This window comes from Vicugna pacos, chromosome 19 (assembly GCF_048564905.1).
Source record: "Vicugna pacos chromosome 19, VicPac4, whole genome shotgun sequence".
Lineage (NCBI taxonomy): Eukaryota > Metazoa > Chordata > Mammalia > Artiodactyla > Camelidae > Vicugna > Vicugna pacos.
In genome coordinates, this window is record NC_133005.1 from 31,686,038 (window position 1) to 31,710,273 (window position 24,236).

Consider the following 24,236-nt stretch of genomic DNA (forward strand, 5'->3'; position numbering starts at 1 on the left):
GATCTGCAGTTGACTGAATCCACAGATATGGAATCCATGGATACAAAGGACTGGCTGGACTTTGTTTTGATTCATCTGGGTCTTTTTTGTCCCCTCTGTCTCATTGTAAAAAGTCTTCTTGAGGGAAAGATTCCTGTTTTGTCTGATCTTAAGTCACTTTACCCTTCTTTTTCCTTTGTAATTCTTTATAATGAATCCACGTATTCTCCTTCCATAATTTCATTTCTTTTTCTATCTAACAGCATGGAACTTTCCATCCTTTTGACAGAGTTCTACAACAAAGGTTAATTACTTTATAATTTCATTCTCTCTAAAAAAAAAGCATACTAAAATTGCTAATTTTAACTGTGCTTCTTGTCAGTAGGTTCATGTAAATTCACTGTAATTAAACCAGATGTTTTCTTGTGTCTAAAACTCAGATGGTAATTTAAGGGAAATTTTCATTTCAACATAAAGGAGGACAGAGTGTTATCAAGGGAAGTTTTCTTCTCTCCTATTTAATCCTTTCCTCTTCTTTCTTCCCCTCCAGTTTCACATCTGAAAAGTGGGGCTAATGATGGTGAACTTTGAGGGGAGTTGTGAGAAGTAACAAGGCAGTTCATATAAAAGCACAGAGCCCTGCACAGTCAACAGAAGTTTCCCTCCTTATCATCTTGCCCAGGTCTTCCTTTATTTTGGGGGCTCTCCATCCCAGACGCCATATTCTTTGGTTCGTTGGTTGTTGTTCATTACAGAAGATCAGAACTAACTTAAGAAAAATCGAAGTTGTTTGAAAACGGTTCAGAGGACACCAGAGTTTGTGAGTCTTATAGAAAGAAGACAGATTTAGACAATTTCAATCTACTTCGTATTTTCCAGTCTCGCTGGAGGAAAGGCAATTTTTTCCTGGATAAATTTTTATATCTTAAGATGTGAAATGTATCTTTCTAATGGAACTATATAGTGGTGTATTAGTAAACGCTTCACAACCAGCTCTCCAGGAAAACAAAACAAAATCTCAATGTATTTGCTGATTTCCGTGGTATAAATATCTCCACCATGGTTGATTTTAAGCAATGAATGTGGTATCAGTGGACTCAGAGGTTGCAAGAGAGGCTAACGATTAGCTCTATCAAGCCAGTATGAGCTGGTTTTGAATATAAATAAAATACATTATACATTTCTTCACTTTCTTAAGCAGTGTGCAGGACCCTGTCATATCATGAAAGAGGCATGAGCTTTGATGTTAGATATTCAACAAAGAGTTAATGAGCATCTACTGTGTGCCAGGCAGACAACAACACACACACGCACAGGCACACACACACACACACACACACACACACACACACACAGGGTATTTCAGATAATGACAAGTACTATAGAAAAAAATAAAATGGAGAGAGTGTTAGGGAGATACTGGCCAGGAATAACATTGAAGATACAGTGGGGTTACCTGGGGTCTGACATAGGGTTACCTCACATGGGGTTAGGGGGAAAAGCACAGAAAAAATTTCGGATCTATTTACTGGCTCTGCCATTTGTTACTTGGTAGCCTTACAGGTTCCTTAAACTCTCTGAGCCTCAATTTCTCTTCCACACAACTGTATCAGGAGCATCTCCATCACAGTGTTTGGCAAATGACTGCATGAATGAAGAATATCAGCACAACGTCTAGCTCACAGTGGGCATTCAAAGACTATAATTGCATTTCTCTTTACCTTTTATAATAGAGCAAGGTCATCTCTGTAAACATCAGAAATTTACCAAGCTCCAATTAAACGATGGCTCAGGACTTACCAGGACGCGTGTGGCTTTTCATCCTTCCCCTGAATGACTCTGGATTGCATTACTTACTGCCTTGCTGTCGCTGCCCTTTCTATTTTCCTTCTCACTTTCTTCTTTTCCAGATTTTATGTGCTACATCTTGTTACCATACAAGCACCTATCCCTACCAACATGCAGCCTCCTTCCAGCCTCATGCAACCTGAGAAACCAGATAATTAATCTTGTCAGAAATGCACATAAAATAGAGGCACTCATTCCTGAACTATGTCCGTCCTCTCTATGGTGAAAGTGCATGTATTATATTGAATGAAATAATATCTGTATTTTCTGTGATTAAGCATATGATGTATCAATTATATTAATACACTGTATACTGTATTATGAATTATAATTCAATTAAATTTTTATACAATTATAAGTTATATGGGAGTCCAAATTCCTCATTGTAAAATAAGGAAGATAATGCTGTTTGTTTTTCCACATTTGGTTTTAAGATTAAATGAATCTACAAATGTAAAGTGATACAAATTTTATGCAGGAGTATCTGTCATCTTTTAATAAAACTGCACATGCATTTACCTGCAGACACCAGCAATCCCACTTTTAGAAGTTTCCCATGAAAATACATCCAAACTCATTCTGAGGCCGCCATCACTCTGATACCAAAATGAGATAAAGGTATCACAAAAAAGAAAATTACAGGTCAATATCACGAGGAACACAGATACAAAAATCCTTAACAAAATACCAGCAAACCAAATCCAACAATGTATTGAAGAATGATATACCATAATCACATGGGATTTATCCCAGGGATGCAAAGGTTTTTCAGTATCCACAAATCAGTCAATGTGGTACACCACATTAACAAACTGAAGAATAAAAACCATACAGGTGCAGAAAAAGCTTTTGATAAGATTCAACATCCATTAATGATAAAAACTCTCCAAAAAGTGGGCACAGAGGGAACATACCTCAACATAATAAAGATCATATATGACAAACCAACAGTTAACATACATCATACTCAATGGTGAAACGCTGAGAGCATTTCCTCAAAGATCAGCAACAAGACAAGGATGTCCACTCTCACCACTTTCATTCAACACAGCTTTGGGAGTCCTAGCTACAGCAATCAGAAAAGAACGGAAATAAAAGGAATCCAAACTGGAAAGAAAGAAGTAAAACTGCCACTGTTTGCAGATGACATGATACTGTACATAGAAAATCTCAAAAATGCCACCAGAAAACTACTAGAGCTCATCAATGAATCCAATAAAGTCGTAGGATACAAAATTAATACACAGAAATCTGTTGCATTTCTACATACTAACAATGAAATATCAGAAAGAGACATTAAGAAAACAATCCCATTTACCATCACATCAAAAAGAAAAAAATACCTAGGACTAACCTACCCAAGGATGCAAAAGACCTATAATCTGAAAACTGTAAGACTCTGATGAAAGAAATTGAAGACAACAGGCAGATGGAAAGATATGCCTTGTTCTTGGATTGAAAGAAACAGTATTGTTAAAATGGCCGTACCACCCAAGGCAATAAACAGATTCAATGCAATCCCTATCAAATTACAATTGGCATTTTTCACAGAAATGGAAAAAAATTCTTAAATTAGTATGAAAACACAAAAGACCCCCCAAACCCAAAACAATCTTGAGAAAGAAGAATGGAAGTGGAGGAATCACAATCCCTGGCTTCAGACTATACTTCAAAGCTTCAGTAATCAAAATAGCATGGTACTGTTAAAAAAAAAAAACAACAGACACATAGATCAATGCAACAGTATAGAAAGTCCAGAAATAAACTCATGCACTTATAGTCAATTAATCTACAACAAAGGAAGTAAGAGTATACAATGGAGAAAAGACAGTCTGTTCAATAAGAGGTGCTGGGAAAACTGGACAGCTACATGTAAAAGAGTGAAATTAGAACATTCCCTAATACCACATACAGAAATAAACTCAAAATGGATTAAAGACCTAAATGTAAGACTAGATACTATAAAACTCCTAGAGAAAAACATAGGCAGATCACTCTTTGACACAAATCGAAGCAATAGTGTTTTTGATCCATCTCCTAGAGTAATGGAAACAAAAGCACAAATAAGCAAATGGGACCTAATTAAACTTAAAAGCTTTTTCGCAGCACAGGAAACCGTAAACAAAACAAAAACATAACCCACAGAACAGGAGAAAAATATTTGCAAATGACGTGACTAACAAGGGATTAATTTCCAAAATACACAAACAGCTGATACAGCCCAGTATCAAAAAAAACAAACAACCCAATCAAAAAATGGGGAGAAGATCTAAATAGATGTTTCTCCAAAGACATACAGGTGTCAAACAGGCACACGCAAAGGTGTTCAATTGCTAATTACTGGAGAAATATAAATCAAAACCACAATGAGGTATCACCTCACACTGACCAGAATGTCCATCATCAAAAAGTCTACAAATAATAAATGCTGGAGACAGTGCAGAGAAAAGGGAACCTTCCTACAGTGTTGGTAGGAATGTAAATTGGTACAGCCACTATGGAGGACAGTATGCAGATTCCTTAAAAAAATAAAAATAGAAAAAATAGAATTAAAAAAACCCCATAAGATCCAGCAATCCCATTCCTGGGCATATATCCAGAGAAAACTCTAACTCGAAAAGACACATGCACTTCAATGTTCATAGCAGCACTATTTACAATGGCCAAGACATGGAAGCAACTAAATACCCATGAACCATTGCTTCTTGACTGCTTTTCCAGGATACATTAAGTAAACAAAAACACAAGATGCAGAGTATACCTATTATGTTATCTTTGATATAAAAATAAGAAAAAGAAAAACCATTTTTACATTTTTACAAATGAGCTATAGGAAAAATATATCTAAAATAAAAGTATATGGTTGCCTTTCAGGTGTGACAGGAACAGCGTGAAAGAGAATGGTGGCAATACTTCTTTGAGTGTACATTTTTATTTAGTTTTGACTTCTGAACTATGCAACTGTTTCGATGTTAAAAACAATGATATTAAATAAAAAAGGATGGGGGAAGGCAAACCTTAAAATTGAAATAAATGAACCTAATTGGGTATCAAATTGATAATATAACCATGCAGAGAAAAAAAAAATGAATCTTTGGACGTGGTATTTTGACTACCGAGGAGAGAAAAACTTAAAAAGAAAATCTTTAACCTGATTTAGTAGCTTTCTTGTTTGTTAGGGGGATTGGTTTTGTAATTCTGAAACTACTCCATGTGTTTTACAGTGTGGAGCAAATGGAAAAATATGTGGATGCTGGGAACAGGATTTCTTACTGTGAGAGGAAGGAGACTGAGGCAAAGTGCAGAAGAATCCTGAGGTGTTGTTTTGAATTAGTGTGAGCTCGTGACTTAAAAGAGATAAAGCATATTCCACAGCTCTACTTTCTGGAAGAGCCTAGAGGCACTCATACCCCACTGAACACACCTAAGATGTATCTCTTAGTGCCAAAGAGCCACTCTCCACAGAAGACAACCAGAAATCCTTACAAAAGTGGTTGACTTCGGGTCTGGGGCAGAGACAGTACCAGGACAGCCTAGAATATTTTGTTGTGCCACAAGCAAGGAAGAGCCAGCTTGAAGGGACTCCCACTAGCCATATATGAGACAATTTGAGCCTTAACAAGAATAATCACCGTAATAGATTTTAATACATTGAGTCAAAAAATGACCTATGAGTCAACAGGGATACTAAAAATGAGGAGGAAGGATGAGGAGAGAAAAGCTCTTTCATAAAAATGAATGTGAATTAATATGTGTAGGGGGAATGCTGGATGTAAAAAGCACCCTTTTGTAAATATCAGTGTAATAACTGACTCAGGTGAGGATTATCAAGAAGCATGAAAACCATTAGGTCAAAAGTTCTTGGGGAACAGGATACTCAAGGACCTCAAAGTATCACTGCACAGGTTAGGTAACTTACAAAGAGAAAAGGGGCTGCATTTACAGTGGAGGGACTGGGTGGTCCCCATTTTATCTAAGGGGCCAAATGCAGCATCACCAGTAGAGGGGCTCCCTGACATTATGCACCTCTTGACATGATACAGTGAGAAATACACATCACCAACCCACATACCATTTTTGCCAAACATACCTGGTATTCTGGTTGGCCACACAAAGTCAGGTTTAACATTACTGGAGATGTGCATGTGGACTGTCTCTTTGATAATTTTAAAATTAATGCTAAATACCTTAGCTGTCCTATGGTGTTGTGGTTATGGAGAAGAATGTCCTTATTCTGAGGTCATGTCATGTGCGCTAAAGAATTTAGGGGTCAGGTGTCATCATTTCTGCCTCTCACTTTCAAATGGTTAAAAATATTATGTTTATACATGATTTTTCCATATCAAATACGTCATACACATGTAGTGTGTATGTATGTATGCATATATATATGTATGTGTGTGTGTGTGTATATATATATATATATATATATATATATATATAAACTAGATAGCAAGGTGTTCATAAATGCTGAATCTAGGTGAAGGGTTTATAGGTCGTCTTTGTACAATTCTTTCAATTTCTCTATGGTTTTGAAACAGTGCAAAGTCAAGTCTTGGGTACGAGTCCTTGTATATAACACGCCTGCCTATCAGTGCCTGGCACAGAGGGTACTCAGTGGTAGCCAAAACGAGACTTTCATCAGCTTTGTCTTCGTCTCTCAAGACCTCATGGATTCCATTTCACAATCCAGGATGTGGTCTGGTTGAAGGCAGAGAAGTAACCACCCAGTGAGTGAGTCGTGTTGTCGAATGAGACATTTGTGAAGAAAAGGGGAAAAAAAAAATCAAGACCCCATTTAGTCTCTTATTCACAACTGCCTCCCAGATGAAGCAACAGGGCCTCAGTGGCCATGAGCTTCTCTCACCAGTGTTGGATTACTTCATAGGCCCTCAAAGGCATGGGGGCCATGAAAATACAAATTCTGCACAGTCCCCAGAAGACAATTTTGTAGCACAGACGAAAGCAGCATGAGTCCAGTCAGCTCAATCTGCAAGGTTGCTCCTTGGTTTCCCGAAGGGGGTTTCAGTTAATGGACCAGAGCTGAGCTCCATCCCCAGCTTGACCTTGAGGTAAATGAGTTCCCAGCAAACAGAGATGGTGCCCTCCCCTCTGCAGGAGAAATGGAACCTAACCCTGCCATGCAGAGGGGGCTGTGCTCCTCCGAGACCTTCCTGCAGCCCGGTGGTTCCAGAGGCGGGGCCTCAGGACAGCTACAAGACCGAGGCCTGGTGTCTTGCAGGTTGTTGTTTTCAATATGATAATGTCCGCACATCTCAGTAGAGCAGAAATTGATGTTTTATTAATGGTGTTTCAGTAAAATTTGATTTCAAAGCATTTCTGCTCTCAATTTGTTTTGATAGAGGCATTGTGATTTTTTTTTTTCCTGGTGACGAGAAGGAGAAAGCGAGACGTTGAGACATGCCTTAAAAATGGGACTTGGGATTTGCTGTTGCAGATGTAAGTAATTCACAAAAAGAAGCCCAAGGAGGGCAGAAAATCTTGACAAAAAAATGCCCTGAGCTGTCCCCGGGCCAAACCCTCTTGCTCATCTTCTGCGTCCTGAATTTTCACGCTGGTTCTCAACAACGGCTCCTCCTTGTCTAAGAACCAGGTTCCCCATGAACATTCGTCACTAAACCACTCTTTCTGCCCCAACCCTACTTCTCAGAGGAGGCAATGACCATGCCACCACTCCCTGAAAGTCTATGTCATATTTTCCACCACCAGTTGGAGCGGATGTCTATAGCCCTCAAGAGATGGGTGGGTGGCTTCTGGGTTAATTGTGCTAGAGGACCCTTTGTTAAGAATTTTTTTTTCTGGATTCAGTGCACATGTAGTAGCTACATTTAATGAAATGTACCACCTGAGGGGTGTTATTCCGATGTTTCTATCTGCCACATTTTTTAAATGAGCGTAACAACCTGTAACGTAGGTACTATTATCATCTCCACTTTACAGAGGAGGAACGGAGGCACTGAGAGGTTAAGCAACTTGCCCCAGGCGTATCTGGCCCCAGAGGCTGCCTTCTCAGACAGTGCATTATTTTAACCTGCTGGAGGATGGGGCCGCACATTTCTGAAACAAAGGAGCCAGACCTAGGGAGAGCTCTGGCACCTTCATCAGAAGTCAAATCCAGGGCTGCATCTCCTGGGCTGCAGAAGGACGCCAACGTGAGCTGCTTGATCTGCATTGGAGGCCAGATAGGAACGGGTTTATAACAAGCAGAGCCCTCAGCTCTTCTGGAGAAGGTGATCTGGGGGAGAGCTGTACCCACAGAAGACTGAGCTCCACAGCCAGACAGGAAGATGCGGGACAGGATGCCAGAGGCTGAGTCCCCACTGCGGCTGCTGCTCCCTAGAAGCACGGCCTGCAGGGGCAGCAAAGAGAGTGGCCGCGAGGCTGAATTTAAAGGGGATCGGGAAGGGCCTTGCATGAAGCCAGACTCTGTCAAACTTCCAGTTCTAAGGTGGGACAGGGCGGGAATGAGAATTAGGGGACAAGGTGAGAAGAGGCTGGAACTCCATCTTCTATCTCCTTACAGGACTTTGCAGCTGAGGATGTTGGTCTGGACCCCATCCAAGGACTTGCTTATGTGAAACAAGAGCACTAGGCAGGACTGCCACAGAAGGGGCTTGGCTCTGAGTCAAGTGTGAGGATTTGCCTCACGTGCTGACAAGGACAGAGCTCTACCCAGGCCCCTTCTGATCACTTTTATACCATTTTGTGCCCTTCGACTTTTTGTCTGCATGTGCAGAGAGCAAAAAGCTCCTGAGGATGTACTTCCCAACCCTCCCTTCCCATTTCAGGCCTAACCATTGGCTGGGTGCTCCCTTCCCAGATTCGGAACGAGACTGATACATAAGCTGCCCTACGGAGTCCTCCTGCAGGCCCGGATCACAGCCCTCCTTTGCAGGATTTGGCCTCAAGTTGTCCCTGGGCTTCCTCCTCTTCCCAGTCCTGATTCCCTACTCCCTTCCCAGTCCCCCAGGGAAAACTTCTTCATCAATCATTTGTGCATCAACCCACACCTCAGAGTCTGATTCCAGGGAACTAACTAAAGACACCACAAAGCCAGAAGCAGTCTGCATGGAGGAAAAACCGAAACACGGCCATAGAGAAGTGTTTCTTAGATAAGTCCCAGATCCAGCAAGTTTTGTCCTCCCATAAATAGGACAACTGCTGAGGGAACCTGAGAAGGAACACCCAAATTGGCTTAGGACACTCAGGGAAAGCTTCCTGGAGGAAGCAGCATTTGAGCAAAGACTTGAAAGGTTACTAAGAGTCTGTCCCACAGATGTAGAGGGAGAGGTCGTCCAAGGAGAAACAGAAGGGCCTGGGCAAGGACATAAGGGTGGAAAACGTGAAATGTTCTAGGAAGTGCACATGGTTCTCCATTCCCGGAGTCTTGATTTAAGAGGCACTTTGGAAGCAAACTCATCAGAATCTTGTGGGAGTGGAGGGGGGGGATAGGGGTAGGAGAAATGAAGGCACCCAGTCTGACTTCAGATCTTTATCTTGACTTAGCAGGTGCAGTTCACTGAGATGAGGAACACAGGGAGAGACAGCAGAATAGAAGAGGAGATGAGTTCATTTTAGGGTATTTTTTTGAGATGCCGGTAGGATATTACGGTGAATATTCAGGTCTGGGTGAATTCAGTGCATGTGCTAAGCTCTTTGTGTGTGTTTTCTGATTCTAATTCTTACAGAATCCAGAGCTGTCTAACTCCCAAACTCAACACACTTAAACAATATGATCGATACATATCTTCTCTTTTGGGAGGCATTGATGTGGTTAAACATTGGGCATAGCATGTGTATTAAGTGAGGAGAGGGATGTGGGTATACAAGAGTCAAACTTGAGCCTGTGTCTGTGGCAGAGTTGCCACTGTTCAAGGGCACAGCGCTCCCTGGAGTTGTGCACTGCACAGTCTGAGTGGTGCTTTATGGAAGATCTTAGAAAAGATGCAGGTGTACCGAGGAGGATATGGAAGATGCAGGAAAAATAAAACCTCATAACCGACAGGCGTGGCCCCCTGAGCAGGTCCGACATTCCCCATTCCCAAGGGAGCAGCTTCCCCACCTCACTCACCATCCTCCTCCGTCTGCACCACCAGCTCCTCGCTCTCCATCCGGCCCTCGGGGTTGGACAGCAGCAGCCGCAGCCGGATGGTCATGAAGGGCCTCAGGCCCCGCAGGGTGTAGTGGGAGGAGGTCTGAATGACCTCCTCGGCCTCGTACTGCTGCTGGTTGAACACGTACTGGTACTGCACTGTGAGGTTGTAGCTGTGACAGCGGGTCACTGCGTAGCCAAAGGGCTCCCACTGCAGGGTCAGCTGCCGGGCTCGGATGTCCACGATCTCCACATTCTGCGGGCCGTGCACCGGGTCTGCAAGACACACACGCAAGACACGGGGCTCTGAGGAGACTGTCAGGAAGGTGGGCGGGGTGTTCTACTCAACAGGGGACGAGAACTCTTCACCTGTATCTCAGTCATGCAGCCGCTGCCCTCTCGATGTCACCATGCACAGTATAACTCGACATTGTTCTGTAAATCAGACTCCTTCTTATTTAAACACAGGCATCTAAAACCAAGCATAACTATATAAAGGGGAACCCTGCATTACTTGCTATAAATAAATGTTAACCATTAAAAAAATGCCAAATTATCAATTTTTCAAGGTTCTTCAGGGTGCCACCAAAAATCATCTTGGGCACCACCAACAACCCACACAACACTTTGGGGAAATACTAATTTAGGAGGTGGCTGGAGTTCTGGATCTGCCTCTTTACATTAATCTGGCCACATCCTCTCCCCTGGAGAAATCAGTCCCCTCTCAGCAGTTAACAGCACTGTTAATCAGACCAAGCCGCACCCTCAACACACAGCCTCCATCTGTGTCCAGGTCCACATGGTCACTGGGACCCGTCGATAGTGACTTGGAATTTTCCTCCCTTTCAGTGACAACACAACTCACCCTTTCTTCACCTCCCAAGACAGCCCTCAATCCTTCCTTCTCTCCTCTCCACTTTTTTCCCAACAGGCCCCTCCAAGACATCACTCTTAGGCAGATCTGACCAGGCCTTCTCATCCCCCTGCTGTCCCCACGCCGCCCCTTCCTGCTGATCTTGGTCCCAGACCTTCACCCATAACATCGGTTATGTTTACTTTATTATGAATATTCTATTTATATTTCACACACATTAAATAGATGCTTTTGTACAAAACAGATTATAACAAACAAAACTTTATTTTTTTAATCCCCATATGTAAAGCTCATTCTATAAAGGTTTGGCATTTCTTACGATAGAAAACATAACTTCTTTTATGACTGGCATTCCCCACAAGTTCTTCTGTCAAAATTCTCTCAGCTGGAGCTCGCACCGGCTCCTAAGCCCTGTGAAGAAACCCGGCCCTCTAATGCCTTGTGTTTGAAGTTTGTTTGTTCGTTGAGGGAGAGGAGGATACACGAACCATTCCTGATAGGGGCTGGACAGGGCTTATGGCGGGGGGCCAGGAATATTGGGGAGAAAAAAATCTGATCATTCCTCAGTGCTGCCCATTTCTGTCCTGTGTCCTGCTTAGCTAGACAGCAGGAGAACAAAGCACACTGAGAACCATAATGAAAACAAAACAAACAAACAAACAAACAAAAGATTCTCTTAGCTGGGAGCAGTGAAGCACAGGCTAGAGATTAAAGCAGTGTACCCCCCCCCCCACGCTACCTATGGGACTTTACCGAGTTATATTACCTCTTTGGGTCCATTTTATATTTCATTTGTAAAATGGAGATAATGGTAGTAGCTAACTCCATAGTGGGGGTTGGGAAGCGTTTAATGAGATGTCTGTAAAGCAGTTAGAATTGTACGGCATTTAAGCACTCACTATTTCACAGTTTTTCTTTTGCAGTAATAGGAAGAGTAGTAAAAATAATAATAAGCCTTCATGTGCTGTATCTACCCTGAACGCCTTGTAAGTGGCAGCACTGGGGTAGCATCCTTATGCAAAATGATGGAGTCTATCTATCACTTTTCTGGTCCCCTCAGAACATTCCGGGGTAAGGCTGCTTCTGTGCCAAATACAGCAATAAAAAGGGAGGACAGTCTTGATCAGCTGAGTCCCCTGATCTGTCCTCGTGGGGGAAACGCCCTGCGGCTCATGTCAGAGCCTTACCGAGGAACTCACTTGGAAGTGGTCCTCTTTGGAGAAGGATGCCTAGAAATAAATGCCAGGGAGCCTAGCGAGCCAGCCCAGACCTCTCACGTGATGTCAGGGAGAGCAGGCTCCCGCTCGTCCCGCTCAACTAACGAGTTCACGGTCACTCGTCCAGCCCAATTTACTCGTGTTCACAGGTCCCTGGTGTAAAGGAGAGCCATTGTCCCAAACGCAAATGGATGACATTGAAGGAGAGCCGCTGTGGGTCCACTGTGAGGAGCCCACGTGGCGTGAAGTGAGAAGTGCTGTCCTCGTAGCCGGGGAGTGAGGACCTGGCGTGGCTCTGCAGCTGCTGCTGGCTTAACAGCTGACGACGGCATGAGGACGAGGGCTCAGGCAAAGGGGCCGCAAGACGCTGCCTGCCTGCGAAGTCCCGAGCATCCCCACCAGCTTTGCCCAGCAGGAGCCTTTCCGCTTGTCCAAATGCCAGAACTCTCCTGGGAGGGAGACTGTCCACCCGGCCCAGGACCTCATCCATCCTCCTCTTCTGATGTGCCTTCAAAACTGATGCTGAGCTCCATCCCGTAAGATCGCTTTCATGCTTTCTTGCCTCATCTTATTAGAGAGTGAGAATAGAAACGGGAACATCTGAGATCCATTTAATTCCAAGACTATGACCCTATTTTGTCAAACATCTTAAGATGTACTACACAGTCCATGTTAAATATACATTTGGGAATCTCCAATCAGCCCTTAAAGCACCAACGAAACAATAAAAACAAAATGACCTGATGGCCGACAGCTACAGTATTGGGTTCTATCACCTGTACCATCTTGTGACCCTGTAAGGGAGGACTGACTGCCAACCCCACTCTACAGATGAATAAACTGAGGCCAGAGAGGTTCAGGAACTCGTATAGAGTAGCAAGACTAGCAAGAGGCAAGTTCCGTGTGACATTAAAAAAAAAAAAAAAACTTGGCCACGCACACTAGAATGTAAGCTCTTTGGGAGCAAGGGTGCCCTCTGCTCATCCCTCCAGCCCAACCCCAGCCCCGGGGAAGGTCACATGCATCAGTGGAACACATGCGCTTTTTGTAAAATCTCACCATAAACAGTGAGGAAAGCATCACTAGCCTCGTCCTAGAGGAAACCAAAGTTCTGTGAGATTAAATGATTGGTACAGCTAAGATCTGGAGTCTGCAGGACCAGTGCCTCTGTGTTTTCTCTGCACGGTGATACCATGAGGGACTAAGACCAAGGAAAGGACATAACCGTGAGGCATGTCACAGCCATCAGGAATCGGGGGAGACCTGGGGAGAATGTTGTGAGAAAGCTGAAAACTGTAAGGCAGAAATGGCTTGATCCTCAGGACCCTGGGGTCGGCTGGAGAGGGTGACATGAGGACCTCATCACTTTAGGTGCTAAGCTGACCACTGGCCTGTCTTCCCACCCCTGGTCTCCAGCCACTACAGTATTCCCCCCCATGGTGGACCTGTGAAGATGTGCACATAAACACCTTTCTGCTGCTCTTCAAGGAAGGAGCAGACAAAGGTACCTTTCAAAGAAGGCAAAGGATGTTGCAAACCTGCCACAGAGCAAAGAGACTCCCTCCCAGAGCGGGAAGTTTGGGGCACAGGAGAAGTCACTTGCTCCCTCTGAAGCAGGTGTGACTGACTGTCATCAGACAGGCCACAGGGAATAGTGGGGCCCGGCAGAGCATGACTTGAAGCCGGACTCAGCACTCACCAGCTGTGTGACCTTGGGCAAGGACACTTCATCTCTGAGCCTCCATTTCCTCGTCTAGAAAGTGGAAATTATTGTACTAACCTCAGAGGGCTGCTAATGAGTTTTACAGGAACTATAGAGAGAGAAAACTGCCTCTGCCTAACAGGGGCCATTCCTCTTAGAGGGAATGGCCCTTCTTGGAGAAGTGCCTTAAGAAGCTTGTTTGGAGTAGAAGCAGCATTCCCAGCTCCTTGGGATCAGCTGTGCTCAGACTTTAGAGGAAGAGAAAAGTGAATTCACTGGCTGCTGGACAGAGTAGGAGAGGAGGGGGAAAAAGATGGTGGGATGTTTGGTGGAACCCAATGGAACTGTTCTCATGTGACTCCTAGTCTTGAACAAAGTCCTAAAAATACCACAAAACAATGGACTGTGATTAAATTTCCTGTGCATTCGGAGAGCCAAATGCCTCACTTGGGCCAAATAAGATGCCACACGGGAACAAAAGGACCAGAGGCAAAGGGGACTTGGAAAATATGTCCACGTGTGTTACTGACATCTTGAGAGATGATCTGGGGGTTTCTCAGGCTGTGGAATTTAGAGATTCAAAAAAATCTCAGTTCTTGTGCAAAAGACAAGAACACCTCTGGTAGCCCTGCAGGTTAGATATGTGAGGGGGCAAGTGTTCTGTAAAGTCAAGAACTCCCATTCAAGAGAGGAAAAGACAGTGGCTACTTATTAAGCAGCAACTATGGGCTGGGCAGTTGCATGCTAAAAATGACAGTCTAGCCTAGGGAATTGAGGCCAATGAAGGGACAGGACTTGCTCAGGGCCACACAGCCAAGCCCCCAGCTCTGGACTCCCACGGCACTTGGCACAGCTGTCCCGCCAGCCCAGTTAGCACCTGTCATGCTCTCTAAGAACTGCTGGCTCATTTATCCACCACTCCTCTCGGGCTGAAAGGGACCATGCTCTGTCCAGCAATCTCAGCACATGGCACTGGGTCTGTCAAGGGGCCAGTTTATGTTGCTTAAACTGACGTGAACAGATGGTGACCTGTTCTTGAGAACTGAGCTTGGACCCCCTGACTCCACAGTCCCCTGTTCCGTCCCTTCCAGCACGTCACCAAGTCTTTAAGATGAACTTCTTTATTTTTCCACTCAAGCGAGAGAATGTCTTGAAATCCTACATGATGGAATTAGTTTTCAAAAGCATGATGGAAGCACTTACACTTCCAGTCTGACCCCCGCGTGGCCCCCACCCTCAGAGGCTAAACCCAGCTTCTGCTGCAGCAGTTACCTACAGCAGAGAGAATCTCAGGTTTACATTCTGGATGGTACAAACGAGCTGGAAATTGCTGAGAAAGCCTTGTGGGTGCAGTGGAGAATGGCTTGTTGAATTTACATCCCCCATGTAAATATGTTCAAGCCTAGAGCCTATGGTTTCTGCCTCCAGGTAAGGGTTCCGTCCACACGACCTTTTTGAGTAACAGCTTACAGGCCACCGAGATGGCAAACAGTGGGAAAAGAGTGTGGCTTGTCTGGGAAGTTGGCAAGTCTTCCTCCAGCGGAAAATCAAAATGGCTTGGCCTCTGGGTGCACTGTCTCCATGCCCTTAGACTTGGCAATGGGGGCCCTGTCCTGAGTCTTGTGCTCTGGGGAGCACACTCTGGCCCTCTGCAGACTGGACCCTTTCTCTCGGAGCAAGGGTCCGCAGGCCAGTGTGTTCACCTGGTCCCAGTGCTCCCCATGCAGGGCCAGGCTCCAGACAACGGACACCCCAGAAATCCCTGTCCCAGTGGCCCCAAACTCACCTCCCTTGCTTTGCCCTTCCAAGATCAGACCACATTCCATGCATGTCCCCAAGGTCCACGGGGTGACCAAAGGAGGGCTGCTTGGAGGAACAGACATTTGTAGGGAGGGATGGAGTCAGGTAGAAGGAGAAGAAAAGAGGCCACAGGCCTGTGTGTGTGTCTTGCCCCAGCCCCAGTTGTGTTCTTATGTGTGTTAGGGACAAGAGACAGGGGTGTGTGTGTGTGTGTGTGTGTGTATGTGTGTGTGTGTGTGTTTGACTAACTCATCTTCAGAAGCATCTTCATTCTGTAGCTGCCTCTGGAAGGCAGATAGGTCCTCCTCACCTGATCGCTTCTCTCTCCATGTTTGATCTTACTCAAGTGCCATGTCCTCCTGAAGCATCATTTTCAACCTAATACCTGAGTCCAACCTGCAATTTGTACCCTCCCACCTCCAAATTCCCTTCCTCATTTTCCACTGCTCACTCTTTAAACCCAACATTCCTAAAGCGAATCATATCCTGAATCATTTTACATCTCCAAGCACCCCTCTGCTTGGGTTGCCATCTGGCAAATCCCTATTCAGTATACCCAAGGCCCAGCTCCAATGCTACCCTTTCTTTGTAACTTTCTCCAGAAGTCTTTCTTGCCCAGGCAGAATGAATGCCTCCATCATCTGTTTTTTAAAACACGTCTTCCATAGTCCTCACGGAGTTGCAGATTAACTGTCTGTATGTCTGGTTCATGCTCACCTCCTCTGTTAACCTGTGAACCCCTAAATCTCTTCATTTTTTAAATAATTAGAACATATATCTGATTAATAAATAAATAATGAGTAAATATAGAAAGTAGGGGATGACTGGACCAGAATCAAGGCCCTAACATACTGCGGGAAATGCAGTAAGTGAAGGGGTGAATCAGGGCTCACTCCACACTCCCACTGTTAAGGTAATCATGTGGTTAAATTAGAATTCTAGCCTGTTTTGTTTTATGTGGACCCAGCCTCAATCTCTGATGTCAAAGGCAATCGCTGTAGAATCTCCTAATGACCTTAAATGATCAAGGCAGAATATCTTATTTTTTTAAAAAAAGGAGCAGCGAAGGAGACTTCCAATTCATTAATTTTCTGTGTATTCACCTTTGCACGTGAAGTTGGTTGTAATGCATGTACTGTTCAAAGTTGAACCTAAATTGAGATAATTTGGGGCACGGGGCTGAAAATGTGGAGGTGGATAGCTTGTATGTAAAATTAATTTTTTATCCATTTGGAGATGCAATTTGAGATCCTTTCAAATTAAACTGCAATGGAGTCTTAGGCAGCTGGAAACATTATTGCCAACATAATTTGATACTGCACGAGCAGTAATACAGTGACAGATATTTCGATGTGACCATTAATTTGCAATTTCTGCGTAGAAATGATACATGAAGGGGAAAAAAGGTAAAAGGAACAAAATTAAAATCCATCTTCTTTCCAGCATCGTCCAAACCCACTCTCTTGCTTACTATTGCCACCTCCTCTAATTTATTGCAGATGGACAGAAATTTGTTGAATATTATCACAGACATCCTTAAGAAGGTAGGCAAGGACAGGAATCCAGAGGCTTCTCACCATCCAGGGTCCCTGAGTCTGACCACTAGAATCACCTGAAGCTACAACAAGTCCCCTTGTGAGAGGTGACTCAGTCATCACCCTTTTCTAGTGATGTCATGGATAAGGTAATTCATTCACATGTTCCTTGGCTCACCCATTACAGAAAAAAATTACCTTGAGTAGGGAGGCATCATAATGTGATAAAAAGAATGTTGGCTCTGTCATCATCTGGACCTAAAGCAAGTCACTTATCCCATCTGTGTCTATGCCTCATTTTTCTCATGTGTAAAACGGGGATGGTATGCCCTGCTTTTTAGGGATGTGAGGAGAATTAAGGAGACAGTGACCACCAAGCTCCTGGATGGTACTTGACACAGTTGGATTCCCTCACATACAGCTCCCACCTCCAGAAGGCAGGTGAGGTAGGGGAGCCACTGAGATAAAATAGGAGCCCTGCAGGTTGCCATGGATCCCTGGCCGGGGTCTCAGTCCAGCTGACTGCTGGGTTCATGCTTTTTAATCAACTACAGATTGGAGTTAGCAAGCTTCCATGAACACATGTCCAAAGATCGCTCTATCTATTTATTCCTTTCTACAAACATGTCTTGGACCTCTGAGATAGGACAGGCATTAGGGATGCAAAGGAATGAGACAGACACTTTCTAGCCTTCAAGAGATTTCTGCTCTGGGGTATATTTATACAATGGAATACTACTCAGCCATAAAAAATAAAATAATGCCATTTGCAGCAACATGGATGGACCTAGAGATCGTCATTCTAAGTGAAGTAAGCCAGAAAGAAAAAGAAAAATACCACATGATATCACTTATTTGTGGAATCTAAAACAAATACACACCCACACACACATACACACAAATGAACTTACTTACAAAACAGAAACAGAGTCATAGAAAACAAACTTATGGTTATTCGGGGAAAAGGGCATGGTAAGAGATAAATTGGGAGCAGATACTAACCATTATATGTAAAATAAAAAGTTTCTACTCTATAGCACAGGGAACTATATTCAATATCTTGTAGTAACCTATCATGAAAAAGAATATGAAAAGTAATATATGTATGCATAGGTATGACTGAAATATTCCACTGTACACCAGAAACAGACACATTGTAACTGACTACACTTCAATTACCAAAAAAAAAAAATAGAAAGATTCACGCTCTGGAGGAGGATGCAGATAAAACAATTGTGAAGGGTGGAATAATAAAGCCTGATGAATCTTCTGCAGTTGAAGTGCTGGGCTTCCAGGCAGCACATGTCAGAAGGACACAGCCTTGTGCTGGAAACTCATCCGAGCCAATTTAATCATGACTCGTGCACAACCCCTACATTCTTTTTCATAGAAACCTGAAGCCACCAAAGAAATCTGAGGTGAGTGAAGGTTAATGATTCTCCCATAATTGTACTAATTAGGTTATAATAAAAGCGAGTCTCAGGCCAAATTCTACTACACAGATGAGCATTTAATACATAAAAGTTTATGAGCAAGCAGGCACAAAACAGGTCGTACACTCTATTCCATAATGCTCAAAGAAGCCCAAGCAACCTGTGCTTGCCCTTTTAGGGGATCTCGTTACTACCTTGCACAGAGGTTCATTTAACCCAGGTATGACAGTATTCTCAGGTAGGGGTTGACAAACTTTCTTTTTGAGGGGGAGAGGGCTAGATAGTAAATATTTTAAACTCTGCTGGTCAGTCTCTGTTGCAACTTATCTCTGCTGTTGTAGTGCAAAGGCACAGACGATATGTGGACAAATGGGCAGGGCTGTGTTTCAATAACAGTTTGTGTACAGAAACAGCCAGCCAGTCCATGCATGGGCTGTACTTTGCCTACACCTGTTCTAGGGGCAAAATCAAGTATCATTATCACCACATCAGGCAACCAGGAATCCTTCTCATCCAGTGGGTGACACAGGACTGTTTAGGAATCAAGGCTGGGACTCCATCGCTGAGGCTAAAAGCTTGAGGTCTTACTGGGTCCTCCTGCGTTATGAACATTTGGAAAGTGCTTTAACAAGATTTCGGCCAACTCACGTATTCCGAATACTTTCAATTTCACCAATTAGAGTCCATTTACAATACTTATGCTAGTCAACAGGTCCCTGATTTCAACCACAACAATCAATTTCTGACATTCAGCATGCTGATTAGCAAAATGAAGGCTGTTGATCGTGGTGGGCTATCAGAAGCACCTGAGCAAGGCAGTGTTGTCTCTGGAGCAGGGGCTTTTTCACTGGAACACCAGGGGACCTTCCTAGACCAGTATGGTCTTTACAGGGGGGCTGCAGCTCTGGGTTATAGTTTAACCCGTAACTCATCCATAACACTTCTTTGTTATTTATTTGAGAGTAAACCACCAACCGTGTAACGTGGAGTCCAGAGGCTAGGAAGGCTGTCCTGAAGGAGGGGGCCTTGGGCATAGGATGGATAGGAATTAACCAGGTGGCCGGTACAAGGCGTGGGAGAACGGGGGATGGAGGGTAGGGAGTGGGAAAGTTAAGCCCCAGGCAAAGGAGGCAGCACATTTAAAGTCCAAGATACACAAATAAAGGAGCAAACAGCTGTCAAGATTCTGATGTATGAGTAGACATGCCACGGGAGCAGCAGTCCCGTACCGTCCACCGCACATCCACACCCCGGCACAGTGATGTGTGAGGCCAGTCTGAGTGTTACACGTTATAATGGGCTCTCCTACCCTCCCTAAGAAGTAAGTGAGAACAGCCACTAAGGCACTTGTAACAGTGTGATGTAAGCATTCTTTGCCAAAAGCAAAGCACTGGACAAATTCATTCTTTCAGTAAATATTTCTGAGTTCCTACCATGTGCCAGGAGCTATACTAGACGTAGGACTGAACCAAACAGAAAAATAATCCTCTCTGCCCTTAAGACGCTTATGTTTCCATGGGGAGCAGGACATTAAATAATACATAAGATACTCAGGAAATTATGTAGACTGTCAGATGGCAGCAAGTGCTCCAGAGGAACGTCAAGCAGGGAAGGGAGATTAGGGTGTTCAGGGAAGCTGGGGCCTGAAATTTCACTTCTTTGATTTCAGGTCCTGCTATCAGCTCCTTGATCTCCCCTCTCTCTTTACACTAAAGTTCATACTCTTTTCCAGAACATTTGAATACTTACTGAGCACCTATGGGGTGGCAGGGTAGGTGCTGGGGAAAAAGTGTTAACAAAAACAGACAAGGTCCCTGCTACCCTTAAGCTTAAAATCTGGTGGGAGAGACAGAGCTTAACAACCATAATGACAGTCCAACATGGAAGCTGACGAAACCGCAGGTTGTAGGAAGTGTTTTGAAGGGAAGAGACAGGGGGGTAAGCTGGACAAAAATGGCCCTCGGGGCCCGTAGGTGTGGCATTCAGGGAGATGACTCTGCGGCACTGACAGGCTGATTGAAAGCCCTCGCCCCTCCTTCCTTTCTTCCTTTCATTCCTTGGACCTCAGTGGTTCTGAGAAAGCCTTCTCTCAAATGCTCATCTTCCCCACAGTCCGGGTAGGGGTCCTGCTCCATGTTCCCCCACGGAATGGATGAGTGAGTTTGGTCGGAATGTAACATAGGGAAAAGCCAGGGCGAGTCCCACAGCCCTGTCCTGTAGGCTCTACAGTTAAACAGTTTGGGGTGCAGATGGGGAACCAAGTCAGATACAGCCCAAGTTCAAGAAGCAATCTACCAGCTGGGGGCCACAGACTCAGGCCCAGGGTGAGCATGGCAGCTGCAACCCAAGGGCCCTGGGCTAGTTATTAAGCCGCTGTCTCATGGCTCCATTCCCCTTCCATACCCTGTTTTGTGATACCCGGGCTGGTATTCCATTAATCACATCACTGCCCCATCACTTGGCGCCATGCTAGTCTCTGCCACTAGGGGGTGATAGAGGGCGCCAGGGAGGCTGGAGGAGGGCGAAGAGACTGCTTACCGTTCCTGGCGGCATCACTTCTTCACCCTGGGGAAGTCCATTCCATTACTGTAGCTGGATCTAGTCTGCAGTTTCTCCAACCTTAAAGAGCCTGCCTCACTGCAGAACCTCAGAAACACCAGCACCAGCCAAAAAGCCCGCCTTCTTCCAACATGTTAAACGATGCTGATTCCAGTCTGTTCCCTCGTTCTACCCAGCCCTGGCGGGACCTGTTCTCATGGCTGCGATATTTTGGTGTAACACTTTCATGTTCTCTTTTTACCTCTTCAGTTTCCTAGCCAATTCCCTTCATGCAGTTAAGCAGAGGTTTCCAAACTCTCATGGTGACCTTGGTGTCCTGGTGATTTTTTTCACAAGAGTTCCCAGACAAAGAAATACCTAATAGTTTCATTTATCAGTTAGTCTAAACAAGTTGATAAGTGTTTATGTACTGGCAACTTCAGGGTGGTTTGAGAAAATACACACTAATCAAAAGCAAAAATATTTTAATTCCATTCTTAAATAACCACAATCACTTCCTCATGGGATGCGTGCCTCTGTGGAGCCCTGCACGACTTCTCAGACGACAGCTTCGGACTAGACATCTGCTCTTGCTGCCTGCCCCATGTTGACTTGCCTGCAGTACTTGCTTCTCACCTCACTAACAACGGGAAGCCAAGCTTTGCAAAGATATCATGTCATTGAAAGGAATGTAGCCCAATCTAATGCAGAAACTGTGGATCACTTCACCTTACTAGTCTGTACAGTGTCTGACAGATGACACTGTTTTCTGTGATAATTTAACACAAATTCTTTTTTTTTTTTTTATAAATGGGGGTACTGGGGATTGAACCCAGGACCTTGTGCATGCTAAGCACGCACTCTACCAGTGAGCTATATATACCCCTGCCCCACAAACACTGAAATTCTAAATGCCCTCATGTGGTACCTTTGTGACTTCACTGTGGTGTCCTGGGCTGCCTCAGTCCAGTTTGAGGACCACGACAGTTGACAATTCATATTAGGCAATCCTGGCTGTTCAAATAAGTGGTGCATCTCTGTACTAGACCTTGACTGCTCTAGATGTAGGACTTCACTGCCTGGACTTCACGTTCATTCTGTGTTCCCGCCCTTCCTCTCCCGTGTTCCTTTCTGCCTTGGTACCCTCTGCCCATCAATTATCATGTTCCAGCTGGCCGCACTCTACTTCCTGGCTCTGGCTCAGACCTGGCTCCTTCCTCTCTGCCCCATCCAGATGCAGCTACCTGGAGCGGCTGAGCGAGGGGCAGGGTGGCCAGCCACACCTCCCACCACATCAACAGCTCAGGTGTTCAAACGCCAGGAAGAATTAAATGGACATAGGCACAAGATTGCAGCCTGGAAATAAAAGCTGGAGAATGTTTAAAAATTACTTCTGTGGCAGAGGAAACTGGGTTGGAAAGAGAAGCAATTTCTAAATTACACGGTTTCAGTTTCCAGAGAAAGAAAGAGTTTGGGGAGGTGGCTGGGGGGAGGCGAGCTCATAGCATCTTCTGGGCTTCACTTCAGTTCACACTTAATTCATGGCAAGTCCCCTTGCCCATTAAAAAAAGGAAAAAGGGAAGAGCTGGAGAAAGAATAAAACCTGAAACATCTCTGATGGTCCAAAGCCACCCAGTGCCGGGCCCAGGTGAGGTGCTACACGTTCTGAACACCACTTCTCCTTGGGACACACAATCTGGCTGTGAATAATGTGGGCACTGGAATTAGGGAACAGTCCACAGTGTAGCTAATTTGTCATCACTGTGTTGCTAGTGAGAAGCCATGTGTAATGGAAATCAAATTATTTCTAGAATATGTGAAACAAGCAAACAAAAGCAGTATCTCCTGACCGGACTCTGATAACGTCTCTCCCAGAACTTCCTTTTCAGTTCAGCTTTTTATATTCGGATCTGAGGCCTTCCAAAGTGGAGGCTGCTCACGAGTGAGGACCCCCCAAGCTGGGACATTCTTGACCTCCCAAGGAATCACATTAATCTATAAACAGGACTCAGGACTGCTGGACCTTGAAGAGCCCTGCTGTGTCAGCAGCCCCAGAAATGCCTACCAGGCTTTTTTATGATGCCCAAAGCTTTTTTTTTTGAAATGTACAAGAATATCATTAAATTGAAGGAAAATTTTCAAACAAAAACTACTGTCAGTTAAAGGTGGCTTATCCTCTGTCGAGTCGCATTGGAGATTTACCTACACAAGGAGAAAGGGGACGCGACAGAGCAAAAGTTGTCTGTTCCATACGACTCAGCCGTAAAAAAGAATGAACTGATGCCGTCTGCAGCAACACGGACGGACCTAGAGATGATCGTACTAAGCAAAGTCCATCAGACAGAGAAAGACAAATATATGATATAACATATGTGGAGTCTAAAAAAAGTGATACAAATTCGATTTACAAATCAAAAAGAGACTCATGGACAAACTCTGGTTACCAAAGGGGAAAGAGCAGGGAGGGATAGATTATAGGTTGGGTATTAACAGACACGTGTTCCCATATATATAAAATAGATAAACAACAAGGACCTACTGTATAACATGAGGAACTATATTCAATTTCTTGTAATAATATAGAATGCAAAAGAATCTGAAAAGAAAATATATATGTATGTGTATGCATAACTGAATCACTTCGCTGTACACCTGAAACTGACATTATAAATCAACTAAGCTTCAATAAAAAAAAATTTTTTTAAGTCATCTATTCTGGTCACTTTGTGGCAAAATGCTAAGAAGAGAACCCCAGCCAAAGAGCATGCACAGCAGAACAGGAGTGAGAAGACCCACCTGTCCCCTGCCTCGCTCCCTTGGGAAGCACCCTGGTGCTCAGCAACGGTGGGGGCCAACATGTCTACGCCATGGTTCCGGGCTGACCCTCTGAAAGAAGGTGGTCCCTGGCCATGACACTGAGACACTGCCTAGCACAGCCTCTTACATAGCCACCAAATGATAACCCATCCCATTAGAATCCTGAAGAGATCACTCACCTTCTCCCTGGACTTTCAAGGTCAACTTACACTTCTAAAGCTGCCTCTGCACAATGTGAAGTTTTTCTCAAGGGTCATTGGTCACAATGCCCCTCCCACTTTTCGTTTCCCCTCCACCTGCAAATACCACTGCTCAGGTGCCTGCTGTTTTCACACTTTCTCTCTCCTGCCCATCAAAACTTATTTATGAACTGAGTGACC

The 24,236-nt window shown here is 44.3% G+C and overlaps 1 protein-coding gene across 19 annotated transcripts in view; it reads right to left on the reverse strand.

Moving 5' to 3' along the window:
* PTPRT (protein tyrosine phosphatase receptor type T) overlaps positions 1-24,236 on the reverse strand; it is a 1,148,549-nt gene that overhangs the window by 336,980 nt on the left and 787,333 nt on the right. For all 19 annotated transcript variants that reach the window (XR_012061742.1, XM_072944247.1, XM_072944255.1 and 16 more), the window contains one exon: positions 9,920-10,216. Coding sequence is in view for 18 of the 19 variants with exons in the window: in XM_072944247.1 (XP_072800348.1) it covers positions 9,920-10,216 (297 nt within the window). In the remaining variant the exon portion in view is untranslated. The remainder of the gene's footprint in view (positions 1-9,919; positions 10,217-24,236) is intronic.